We start from the raw sequence: 14,458 nt of genomic DNA, 5'->3' as shown, positions 1-14,458 counted from the left end.
TAAGGCATAGCACACACAACATCACAGACTACATCATCTAAGGCATAGCTCACACCACATCACAGGCTACATCAGCTAAGGCATAGCTCACACCACATCACAGACTACATCAGCTAAAGCATAGCTCACATCACATCACAGACTACATCATCTAAGGCATAGCACACATCACATCACAGACTACATCATCTAAGGCATAGCACACATCACATCACAGACATCCATGCTATACCCCCAACCCTGACCACAATCACACCCATCCTACGCATAATAAACCAAACAGCACAGCATCCACGCCATATAATCGTTTACGTTACGTCATTATTCGTCTGGTTTAACTCCATAAGAATATAAATATCAATCGATCAGTTCAGGATAGTTGACTGTTCCCGAAGGCAACGTCGTATAATTAGGCTAACGCATGGTCCCAGAAATGAAGTTATGCACAGTACTTTTCACAAGATCTGGGAATGCAGAAAGTGGAAAAACCTGATACTATATACAATATTAAAATGCGTCTAATAATTTTCTGATAGGGGTAATCGCCCAAAGAATATTGGAACAAATTTCGCACAAGTAACGCATGAGATGTATACTACTCCAAAGAAGTTAAGGATCACCCGATTCTTTCGTTTCACCGTGGCTAATCTGTCATGGCATAACATGTTATCTATAGTAGTCTGAAAGTATCGGGTGGTCCTTAACTTCTTTTGAGTAGTATCATACAAAAATGTCTGCAAAGTAACAAAAGTCTTTTCAGGCTTCTAGAGCTGAAAAAGGGTGAGAATGGAATAGAGAGATTGTTTTATTAGATATATGCCCTGGGGCCTCTACCAAAGCCGAAGACCCTACGTACCAACATTGGTCGGACTGAAACGGGAAATTCCTCATATTGACTCCGTCTTACACTGGATTATCTACACTTATATTGCGATCCGTCACGTTATCTACGCTATCTTATCTTACCTCCCATGAAGAAATTAACAATCATCTCCGCTTTAGCTTAAGGTCAATATCTACTGACAAGGTCGCTATGTGCTGCCTATTTACAGGTCAAACACATGTTAACCTTCATGGAGATAACTTGGTCAGATAAAATATTTTAAGGGTAATCGAGACGAGGCTTGCAGATAAATAAACTGAGACCTGCATATGATTCACCGACAAATCAAGGCGATTAACTTGCGTTGCGGGTTTTTAATGAGGTTTTTCTTCTATTGTTTGTCACAGAATATTTCCGGTTCGGTGGTTTACTGTCATGGGAGCTTATATATTTCGTGATTAAATGAAATGATTTCGAGAGAGATATGGTTCCGCAATGATCTGCACATTCCAGATCCGTGATGTTTCAAGGGAATAAATAAATTAACTAATATGTGTACTCGAGCACCTTTCACAATACATGCCTTGCCAAGGTACACGCCTCTGAAAATGAACTTTATAGAATTAATGAATAGATTCAAACGAACTGAATTATAAAGTGTTCTGACACAATAACCTGCAGCCCAAAACAGACGCATCTTTCCTCAAAGTGAATGACGCCGTGGTATAGAAAGTATTATTTATGATCATGTTGTGAGGACGTGGGTTTACGGGTGGCCTAAGGCGCTGAAGTTGCGTCACATAGGCTTGCTAGATACTAAGGTCCTGGTTCAAAACCCAGATTACCCTTTCTTATGTTTTCAGGTTTATCAGCACCGTACAGTGTTCGAGAGTTTCACCAAATTACACATTACTTTCGGCTTTCCTCCCAATTCAAGCTGATACGCCGTGATATAACTAAAAATGTGTTTAAAGGAGGTTACACCCAACACACTCTATTGCTTATGAGAACGTAAAGATCATGAAGTAGCTTGTATTGAAATATCATCATTTAGTTGTGACAACATTTGGCAAACACGTCGAGGACATGTGGCAAAAAAAGACAAGATAGTTATTTTTTTTAAATAACCAAATATACATTCGCGTTAAAATTGTACAGTGCATGCGTTTTAATAATTATGTGTTTCTCTTCCTGTTATCTGCTACACGAAATCTTTAAAATAATAAACTTTGTTAGAAGAATTGCCCGTTTCTGTGGTATAAATTCAGAACAGCATTATAATAAAGGTAGGTGTCAGGTCATCGAACACCCTTCTAGCACTGGATCCTACTGTTTTGTATGCAAGGCTCTTTGGGACCCGACATCAAAGAGACTGTGTTAGGTAGCTAGGTATTTCAAGGAAGGGATCGTCCTGTTAATGACAGGGTAGGGGAGTATGATCTTCCAGCTAATCAGAAGGTCGCGGATGGTGTTGATAGCTACAAGATAACATATGTATGTTTGGTAGATACATAACACCACAAACACGAGGCAGTTTCAGGTGAAACAAGGTTCAAGAATAATTGTGCACATACATAACACCATAACAAGATAGGAAGTGCACGCAGTGCCCCTTGCACACCATTAGGCACTTGGTTATCATGACATACAGAACACGCTTATATAATGCTCTTAAAGGTCGGTTGTTGATTAAGAGGCAGTTGGGAGTATTGGACGTAATGCGATAGGGAAAATGTTGGTGTTTCTTTAATAAGGTTCTTCAGTACGATTATTCCATATTGATTCAAGTCTTAATTAGATGAAAAAATAAATTATTTTGTTTGTATTTCCAGGAATATTTTAAAATATAGATTTTCAATGCAAGAGAATAACCAGCCAAGATTTTCTGACGAAACAGATTAGAAGGACGACGTAAATGCTAACCATTATACACTTCCGGGAAAATGAAAGTATATAAGTGGTCTAAGGTGCTGCACTTCAATGTGCAGTGTTACATCCATTAGCCGTGTCAGGATCCGCTGATCCTGGTTATGAATACCGGAGTTCTCTTATGGTTTCTTCAAAGTGGTAGATGTCTACGCTAGGCGCCACTGTGGACGTTCATCAATAAATGAAATATTCTTCAAAGGGCGTGAAACCAATCACTCACCACAGGAAATATGGACATTACCAGTCAGTATGTCCTTTCCATGGTACTATACACACAGGCTGATTATTTATGGTTAAACAAATTGATATTCTGTCAATAACTTGTTAAGTTGATATACATGTCTAATATACTATATTTCATATTGACTTCAAAATTCATCCGTGGGAATTTCGGGTTAGGATAAGCCCCCAGCTAACTGCTTGCCATACGAAACGACGAAACTGGTCGGGTTGTCAGGCTCGGTGAGCTGGTTGATGGTGTGTCATGATACCCTGTCAGCGTGGGACGTAATGCTCACTATATCAATCACTGGTCTCTCTGGTCCGTATTTTGACATTAATGTTCTGCTTGTTGTTTGGGTGATGCTTTGTTCAATATATGAGGGTAATAGTTTAATTACCTACACTACCTTTGGGTGGTGTTTTATCTTTAAGGTAAATGGAACTTTAGAATGAAATATATTACCTGATCGAAACCCCACGGTTGATGAATGGCAATATGCATATTGTGAGTGGCGGGTGCTACCAGAACGTGTTTAATACCATATTGCGGACACCTGGTGTCATCACTGATTTATATTGATCCATTCATAAATGTTCATCTCTATTTTGCCTTTTACGCCCAAAGGAATCTGTGTCGGCAAAAAATCTATTGAAACTCAGGAAGACAGATTCTGTTCGTGCGCACTTGCAGTCCGTATAGACATGTTGTGATTCAAGCTGGTTCTTTGTCGTTCATATATTGTTGCACGATGACAGAAAGCAGAGGAAAACAACGTATTCTAATGTGTATTTGTACTTGTGTATTTTAACTTGAAACGACACTGAAAGTGTGTCAGTGGCAATATCAAATACTGTTTGTACGACATCCCCACGCAGACACAGTCAGTCCCCCACCCCGACACCCCCCATACCCTGTCAAACGTTGAGTAGGATTTAGGTGAGTAACTTGACAGAATCTACAATTCACATTTAGTTATGATTATGATCGCAGTATACCCATGTATTATGAGAAGTGGTAAACGTCTGAGACCTGCATCACTTCGGGCTTTCCTCCCACATTAAGCTGACACGCCGTGATATAACTGAAATACTGTTAACAGCGGCGTTAAACCCAACTCACTCACCATGTATTATGACGTCACAAAAACTAACAGTACTGACGTCACAAACAAATTGCCACGCACTTCAATTTCTCTTTTGCCATAAGCAATACACAACCTGTCGTATAATGGTCATACTTTTTTATATGACACGCCGTGATATAACTGGAATAATGTTAAAAGCGGCGTTAAACCCAACTCACTCACTCATTATATGAAACGCCCAGCCTTTTATGATTTGTTTTTAGATTCTTTAAGGTCTACAATACTTATTATCGATACAGCGTTACAGCTCGCCAGTACACTGCAGTCTGAGGTACTCAGTGAATACAAATACAATCAAATAACACCTTAAAGCAAAAATACGAACCACCTGTACCTCTGGCCTTTTAAAACAAGTGTTCTACATCCTACACACGTACATGCTCTTTCTGGCTGAAATATGCTTTTGGCGATGCAGCGTAAAACATTAAACTCACGCCCAGTACATATGCTTGCGCCATTTGTCATTGAAGTCGTTCAGTTGGCGAGAGACAATGCTGGAATATTCTCATTAGGGTCTTAAGAATAAGCAGGAGACGACCACCTTCGGGACGACATGATCACGAACAGACAACATAGTAATTTGGAAATCCTCTTTAGGTCGTTTAGCGATCACGGAAAGGATTATCTCAGAAACAATCATTAAATTTGTTCACATCAAAGACAAAGGGTCGTTGTGAATTCCTTGATAGAGCTGACGACTTTAGCTTTGAGACTCCTTTCATGCTAATGATAACGACCACAAATGTGAAAATTATAGGAAAACAACGTAAGACCCGTTCCTTGATTCAACCAATTTCCCTTCATTTGTACAGAGGCAAACTGTGTTTACTGAGGAGGCAAGGGAAGCGCTGCCGATCGCTGTAGCAGAATTAAAGGATAACCAATCGATGATGGCGAGACAACCCTTGCAATGGCGGGCTAACAGACGGTAAAAACGCCGGATCATATTCCACGTTACAAAGACATATTTTGGAGATGAGACTCTGTCATATCTTTGTCAGTATATTAAAGATTACACCTTTTACCTTCCGATGTAGTCTTTGATCTGGCCCGTGATTGTTTTCCTAACAGCAAACCACATGTCACTAAAACAACTGGGCAGGACTTTGCCATCCTTTCATGTGTCCGTACACGTGTCGGGGATTGAGGGGTAAAACAAACACTAGCTATTTTTTGACACACGTTCCAGCTTCTGTCGCCTTCTGTAAGGAATATGACAACCCGAGCCGTGTAAAAATGCAGACTTACACGCCAAAGAAACCCCCAAATCTTCTTGTTACGTCTCTGGTTTCAGAAGTCGGTTCTACTGGGGACATAGCTTCCTTGTTAACGCCTAATTAAACACTACTCAAAGACTAAGCGAGCAACCGTTTGACTGCGGTTTCAAACAAAACACTAGTTGTCAGGAGAGTGTTACAATAATTGGCTTATATACTTACAGGTGATGCAAACTTATATCACAAACATGGTATATTTATCTCCAGGCTGTCACTTGAGGCAGGGACCGAGTTCATTCCCTTTAGACAGCCAGATGAATGTAAATATTTACACAGAGAAGGTAACTTATGCAGATTAACCTTCTGTTGTGAAGAAAAAATGTAGAATATTTTTAACACGTTTTTTTAATATTTTTACAGAGGGATCATATTTTAGCCGAATACTTGAAACGTGTGATTAGTTAACTGATTTTGTCAATCATGTTTTAGCGTACATTTAGCGGGTGATATTTGAACGCAACTCTCCACTTTTTTATTTCAATCTGTACATTTACTTTATGTTAATTATTTAAAGTAGGACACAACATGCATTAGTTTATGAATACGAAAATGGACGATACATTTTTAAAAAAGTAAGGTAAGATGTCTTGAATTATTTGTCAAGTTTTGATTCTTTGCATGATCTTTGAGATATGTTTTCGAATTTTACCTTGTCGTTTTTGCCCGAATGTGTACAAATACATTCAAGCACATCAAGGTAATATACATATATATCGAGAAATTGAAAGTGTATATATATACTCAGCATGGGCTCTATTTTGTAATACAATTCCGATAATCTCGGACAACGGATAACTCGAAATAATGTCGATAGTTTCAGGAACTAGAGTCAACGGGGTTAGATTTTATGCCCATATGTAAGATAAAACCCAGTGAACTTTACAGTGTGTGTGTCCATATCGTGTCGGTCGGGTAGCATCTTCACCAGTGGACATAGCAGCCTGTCAAGGGTGGACATGAGACTTTATTTGTAATAGGCATGGTCTCAGAACATCACTCTGTGTCACTCCTCTATCAGTAGCGTCGGGAGTCGTTGGCGTAGACAAACACAATGCAACTTTCTTTTCATTACGAAAAATATCGGCAAATAGATACTCTTACTGGTAATACGGTGAGGGCGACAGCACCTTCGTTTGTATACAATGAAAGAAGACGAAATCCTATCCGAACGCGACTCACCGGAGCCAGAGTGTGTACTAATTGTTTGTAGGGGTTGGCCTCCCAGCGAATAAGATACGTTCTGTAATGACATCAGTTTCAACATAAACACCCGATTACAAAAGCAAATAAATGACCTGACACAGTTGCAGTACAATGGAGCATCTTACCGCCTTGAGGTAGAGAATTGGATTAGACTGTTATCCGTAGCTTCTTCATTCACAGAATGTGTGTCCATATCCTTAAATCCATTGATATCCGCTAATGTTCACCTATACATTTCCACTCTAGAAGATAGGGTCTTCGTTTATTGCAGATGTGCTGTGTTAAAATGGGAATTCTGAAAAAGATTGTGACACAATTCACACTCGAATCTATTAACCAAAGGTTTAGGCGGTACGCGTACATATTTCCTTTACGTTGTTGAATTCAGTTTGTGTTTATGCCCGCATTTTGTAAGGAAAATGACACCGGATACAAATGCAATGGTTTACTTTGTCAGGTAAACATTTAACGTGAAGCATTAATGCCCGGATAAGTACAAAGTAAATAATCATAATAATGATGCAGCGACTGATAAACACACTGCATGCACACAGCCGAGCTCACGAGCAAACCTACACCCCCTGCTTTTGATTCTCGACTGCACGGATTACGTAGATCTGCGGGTTCAACAGTCAGATAATGGCTTATACGTTTGTTCTGGAGTAACTATGACAGTACAAAACTAGAATTTTATTAAAACTTAAATGGGTAGAACATGAATGTGACGAAACTGAAGGGTGCATCACGTCATGCAGCAAGCTTTGGTGTCAATGCAGCTGTACGTATGGTTGCAAGGTTGCAACGTAATAGTATTTCTCACGTATATGTCTCCGTATATCATGTTAAAATACCCCATGGTATAACCGTTTCCACCGGGATGAGAGTGGATTCTTTCTGGATGCAGTGTAAGAACATTCTCTCTCCTCCTTTATTTATCAATCCTTTACAACAATACGATACCTTTGCAATTCACTTAAATACCCAACGTAGTCATTGAAACTTGTGATACCATGGTAGTACTTGATGATATCGGCGTAAAAGGTAGTTCAAATAATAACATACTGCCTTTCTCAGTTATCTCCTCTTTATCGAAGTGTGACTAAATAAATTAACACGTCATTAGCTTTGAAATGAAGAAATATTGATATTTATTTGATAGAGATGAATGTTTTAAACTTTTTTTCAGTCAGTTAAATACTCAATCCCTTGTATATATTGAAAAAAACAAAACAGTTTATGTCTGTTTAAAATGCCAAATTTTCAAATAAATTTAGTTTTTAAATTTTAAATTTTAAATTTTATGAAGCTTGATAGTAACAATTAAAGCCATCCGAGTGACTCTTACGTTTATGAATACGTACAGTTCAGTTTTGTCATGAATAATTATGTGTTTCAAATACAATTGTTGCTTTAACAACAGTTTGCAAAAGCATGACTGTGTTTTGTAGTTATTAACAATCGTAATAATGAATTATGGCTTGATTATTTTCAAAACACATTAATTCCAGCCAACTTTCGAAAAGTTCGAAAACGACCTCGCATGTCACAATGCATAATGGCATGACTGATAGCCTCCATTTCCATGCTTTTTCGTGGGTATGAAATTCCACTTTCAATAACGCCAGAAAAATCTTTAAAGAGCATATTTCAGTAGTAATGCCTTTTTTGAAAAGCTGGTCACGGTATAGTGTTTCCTCTTCTGAAGTAAAACATAACGTGTACTGAACCCTAAGGAGCTAATGCTCTTGTTTATTTCCTCAATTCGGTGTCCTTTGACAATTAACATCGCAATTCAGACCATGGAGAATGGCTAAAGTGGGGAATGGCCGCCGTAGCGGAAATCGCGAGGAGGGTAAACGACTCTCTGTAAAAAATAACGCTTTACATAAAGTTAGTTTCAAGAAGGCTTAAGTTATAAAGAAACAATAGCAAGTTTAACATCCATTACTTTCGGAAATATGTTGTGAGGGGTTTGTTAACCGGGGAAAGCGTCCATTTCCTCGAAGAGGATCGCCTTTCATTTCGAGAGATGCTTTTAGAAGTGATTGGGGGTCGGCAAGGATTCTCTCTCGGTCCTTATCTTTTCCTATTGACCGGCCAGAGGGCGAAAAGCTCTAATAGACGAGCAAATGTCGCCAACTGACTCATCTAAAACAAGAGTAAATGTTAAATAATACTCTTGAAATTAGGAACAACAGTCAGTTCCTTCCTAGGATTACCTTAATTTCCTTCTTGGAGAGCGCCGAAGTGGCAGTAGCCTCGAGTCAACTTCAGCTTCCTCAGACGCGATTCCTCATTGATTTTTCCTGCTTCTTGCTCTAATGTGGAATGTCGATACAGATAGCAAAAAAAGGTTTCACGAACCTCACTTAAGAGGGACAGTGGGATCTCACAGCGAACAAATTAAAGGGATGTAACTTCGGTTTGGAGTTTATAAAAATATCTCGAATATTTGGACTTTCGAATTGGTTAATTGGAAAATGCACATTCATCTTATTCCCCAGTGTAGGTGTAACAGTTTGTCAGGTGGAAGACAGCTGTTTGATTAATGTCAGTTCGCAAACCCGTCAAATATAACAGACTTTCGATGATCTGTCATATGCGTCCAATTACTCGGAAGTATAACTTAAATTTTCACTGGATATGTGTCACATACGCCCTTAGATTCCGAGTTTATTTCAGCATGTTGAAATCAGCTTAATGTCGCCCAACGTAATTTTGATAACATCCGTTTGAGAGAACGGGTATGACGCTAATAGACCGACGGTCGATTTGGGGACAATCTGTCATGGTGCAAATCTGCACTGCGAATTGCGCCGGACAGTAAATAAGCTTATCTGGACGAGACAAATCAAGTGATTGATATTGTGAACAACGACCCGCTACCAACCAAGTCATCGAGTCGGACCACCCGATCCATTTGGTCGTCTGTTACGACGAGCATAAACTGCCGGGGCCTATTCTAATCCGGAATCCCAGCTGGCGATTGTATATAAAGACTAAAGATTATATAATGTAGCCTATATATACTCGACAGACAATTATGAAAACGTGTGAGTGTGTGGAAATGAAAATAATATTTATTGTATGCATTACAGATTTTTTTTATTTTCCTAAATTTCAATCCATAATGTTGAAAGTGAATATTGGTATGATTTAACTTTACATTATACAAACTCTCAAATGACTTGTGTGAATACTTAACACCTACAATAACATATTTCGTAGCAATGACAAGTGCTTTTTTAAAGCAAAACGTTAAGTCAGATTAAAAAGGGTTTTTTAACTGCCTTTATAGTGAAAGGATTTCTATAAGTGTTATATGAACTAGGTATCGTGTGCATCTCTGTTTAATGTATATTCATACGGAATTTGTTTTTATTACATTATTAAGTTACAGTGTGAAAGTAAAAGATGTGTTTATATTAAACAATTAACGAACATGCTTAACATACAAAAAAGCCCACATCAATTTTGTTCCGCAGAGATGTTTATATCTCAAATATAACGGTTATAAATGTTAGACTTCATGAAAGAACGTTTCATTTCCTTTGTAAATGACAAGTTAAGTCTTAAAATGCAATAATGAAATGGAAATTGAAGAAACAGTTCTATCTCTCCCATCGACCACATCTTGGCTTTATATGAAAGCCACGGCACAAAACCCTGTCGCACTCCAATCTCAGAAATCAGTTGGCACTTAAAGATTTTTATTGAATCTTGAAAAAGTAGCTGAGAGGCACCAGTAAGTTTTAGACTGCTGCAAACAGTAAAGACGTATTGAATGTTTGAATTGCAATTGGGATACCATTTATGAACAGAAGATCTTGCTGGTTAAGTAAATATTTCTGTTGGGCCCCATTTTCTTCCACAAAAGCCGAGTTATATGCGTGATCGCAAGCCTCGGGAGAACAACTCTTTTGTGTGAGACATCTGATCTAATCGCGTATGTTCAAACAACCTGCTCAATTCTTTCTTTCCGTGCCTTTATCGGGTTTAGCCTTTAAAAAACGCAATGTACATCGCTTAAACATCGTCCTGAAACACAAACACCATATTTGTTATCTGCTTCATTGGCCAATCTATATAAAGCATGCGTAGGGACGGTATTACTTCATTAGACGTCAACTCGGGTTTATTTGTATGAATATCCAACGGTCATCCTCAGAGTCCACAGACACATTAGCATTCACTTGACTAGCCCAATTAGCAATCCCGAAGTAAATATTAAGGACAAGGCATATTTACCTTTCTTCGTCAGTGCTGGGACCATACTTGATGACATGAAATTATCAATACCAGGGTGATGTTTTCCTTAAATTGCCTATACATTTACGCAAATATCATATTTTGTATAAACATAAATTTCCTTTCTGTGAATCAGTTTTATGGGTGTTGTATTGAAGATCATTATAATTAACTTTCATCTTTCACGTGTATGGTATACACTGTTTACAAGATAATTAGTCCCCTTGTAAGGAATGACTGGGCATTTCAAACCTTATTATGTTATTTTGAGTATTTACTTCTTTAAATGACAGTAATGTATATTCTTCAGTCAACTCTTATTTCTTTTATAATGCAAGTATAGGTTAGAGTTGAGATTAGAATTATCAATGCAGATTATATACTAATTAAACAGTGTGCTTGTTAATGCTAACTGGAGGTATATGCACGCATAACAACATGCCTACCCATATGGGTTCACATATTGATCAACTATATGTAGATGCAAATATGTGTTGGCGTACTCCTACTCTCTACCATCTCTTTGTTAGTTTAGCTTCATGGTCGTTGTGTGTGTACGTTACCATGTCAAACACTATTGAATGTTACCGAGATGACTTGAACTTCCATTCTATTTATTCCTGCCTTCTCTTGTGAACGATGTAAGTACCGTATTTCTTCGCCGGAAGTCTTGGACAATTAATTAAATGGTTCCTAAATATGGACCATTCATTTGCTGTTTCACTGGACCCGGAGTCTGTTATATAGCTGTATAGCCCGGAGTCTGTTGTATAGCTGTATGGCCCGGAGTCTGTTATATAGCTGTATGGCCCGGAGTGTGTTACATAGCTGTATGGCCCGGAGTCTGTTATACAGCTGTATGGCGTCTGTTACAGATTGGGTGCACGTGTCTGTTGGAGTGTCTGTGTCTGCTCGAGTGTCTGCGTCTGTTGAAGTCACAGAGTCTGTTAGAAGCCCGGTGTCCGTGGGGTGTCTGCGTCTGTTAGAAGTCCGATGTCTGTTATCGTGTCTGCGTCTGTTAGAAGCCCCGTGTCTATTGGACGCCCTATGTCTATTGAAGTATCTGCGTCTGTTAGAAGCCCGGCGTCTGTGGGGGTGTCTGTGTCTGTTAGAAGCCTGGTGTCTGTTGGAGCGTCTTCGTCTGTTAGAAGCCCCGTGCCTGTTGGGGTATCTACGTCCGTTAGAAGCCCGGTGTCTGTTGGGGTGTCGGGGTCTGTGAGAAGCCCGGTGTCTGTTGGGGTGTCGGGGTCTGTTAGAAGCCCGGTGTCTGTTGGGGTGTCGGGGTCTGTTAGAAGCCCGGTGTCTGTTGGGGTGTCGGGGTCTGTTAGAAGCCCGGTGTTAGAAGAGTTGGCCGCTGTCAGAAACCTGGCGTATGTCGACATCTGTTGGGGGAGATACGACATTGATCGCAACTGAATCGTGTGAAGCCCTCTGGTGTGCTGATAATCATGAAGTAGATAGCTAGGAGCAATTCTCCAAAGAAGACGTCGAGCAGGTCTTCAGCGTGGGTGTATCTTATTGCCTTTGGGAGAGGGCAACGGGAATGGCCTCCGCGAAATAGAGTCATAGAGCAGAAGTAGATAAATTAAAACCTATACCTACACAATGGTTATTGTTAAGTTCAGTTAGGATATACGTTCAACACACATACGCAGCGCACGCGCGCACACACACACACACACCAAATTACTTACACACTCATACACAAACACGTACACACGCACACATGCACAATCACGGACAAGCGGACAATTACAATCATAATCACATACACAACATGCATATGTATATGTATACCTTTTCACTACACACATTCCCATCACACCTCTCTCTCTCTCACCCTACATGCATACATACATGCGTACATTCATACACACATGCATACAAATACATCATACAAACGCCGTTTAAAATGACCCCCACCCATCCACACCCATCCACCAATACACGCCGGGTCTAGTTTTACAGTGAACAAATGATCCCAAATATAGTGAAAAGCCTCTTACTTCCGAACTGTTTTCACAACTTTGTAAACAGTAGAAATTATCTCCCATGCTGGACACTTTATGGGCTAACGTTTAGTCTATGAAATCTTATATTACTCAATACCCTTCTCGACTCTAAAATTAAACAAATAATTTTCCCCGATGCTGATTTCACTTGGAATGGAGCTAGCTAGAGCTGGCTAGACTTTCTTTTGTATACCTATCTAGTTTGTTTGTTTGTTTGTTTGTTTTTCATAAAAATATATATATTCCACAGTCAGGGTACAGTACTAGACACTTTACAGTATGCGGTAGTGAAGATTATCTCCTTTTAACATGTTTAACCATTTACATAACTTTCACTCACTGATGTACATCACAATATAACCAGGCCACAGATTCTGACAAACTGCAGTCATTCATTATTTTAGCAAATTTATCTGTGCTGCATTAATGACTGGATGCTAGACACGACAGAACGTTATGTCCCCGCTGATTATACAATAGACAAGTGGTTATAAACTGTATTTCGTCCTCCAAGATTCTAAAGTTTTCATATCAATATTTAAGAATCCTTTCCCCCTGTAAACTTTAATTAAAGATTTTGATTACCACATCTTCATGCACACAATACGACTGTTGTATATCCCCTCGTAGTATGTATGATCGTTACACGATCAAAAGCGCCGATTGTATTTCATCCTGCGATGAAGTACACTTTTTGAATTACGTCATAATGGACTGATTACCTCCCCATTGATCTAACATCGTTCTTTGATTACTGTCTTACAAGATGGCGCATTCACGTGCATTTTTTTATTAAATAAAATTATTATAAATATGTTTAAAAAATTAAAATTTGAAATAGATATACACACGACTTCCTTGTTTCCAGTAAAAGCTTGCAGGCCACACATCTTGCAGGTCATCCATACATCGCTATTTTACCTTGCACGCCCAATGGAATCTGTTTGGGCGGATGATCGAGGCTGGTTACTCTAGCGTTGACGTTATGTATTTTCATAGACACTGGGGTGCAAGAACGCCGGGTAATTATAATGTGAGAAAACTGCTTCATTGAATTGTTATGAAGATGCTTTGATTAATATGTTATTTATGCTGAACTTCAACACTGCTGTAGCAGGCGTTCGGCTCGGAGGCTTCTATCAGAGGATAACGGTACCAGCTTAATTGAATTTTGTTATTTCATGATCATGTATACGTATTGACTAATATATTATATATGCTGTACCTTAACACTACCGTAGCGGGCGGTCAGTCTGAAGGCTTCTATCAGAGCAAAAACGGCAACAGCTTTATTGAATTGTGTTTTTTCTTGACAATGTAATTACTAATATGTTATTTATGCTGTTCTTTAACGCTTTTGTAGCGGGTGTCAGCTCGTAGTCTTTTGTCAGAGGAAAAACGGTAACAGTTTTATTGAATTGTGTTTTTTCTTGACCGTGAATTGACTAATATGTAATTATGCTGTACCATAACGGTAGGGGGTTTTCAGACCGGAGGTTAGGGACAGTTTTAGACCAGCGGGTTGTTTATGTTCACGAACTCAATTAACCCATTAGCACAGGTATATGTATTTTTTGGTCAAACCAAGGATCCAAGTCT

General features: G+C 39.0%; 1 protein-coding gene across 1 annotated transcript; it reads right to left on the bottom strand.

Annotated features, from left to right (window-relative positions):
- Positions 1–11,794: 11,794 nt before the first annotated feature.
- LOC139443698 (clumping factor A-like) lies at positions 11,795–12,250 on the bottom strand. The gene has a single exon (XM_071224635.1). The coding sequence runs from the start codon at positions 12,248–12,250 to the stop codon at positions 11,795–11,797; it is 456 nt and encodes a 151-aa protein (XP_071080736.1).
- Positions 12,251–14,458: the final 2,208 nt, after the last annotated feature.

Source organism: Haliotis cracherodii, unplaced genomic scaffold (assembly GCF_022045235.1).
Source record: "Haliotis cracherodii isolate W230 unplaced genomic scaffold, xgHalCrac1.p SCAF_5, whole genome shotgun sequence".
Taxonomy (NCBI): Eukaryota; Metazoa; Mollusca; class Gastropoda; order Lepetellida; family Haliotidae; genus Haliotis; species Haliotis cracherodii.
This window is presented reverse-complemented; position numbering and strand designations above follow the sequence as displayed.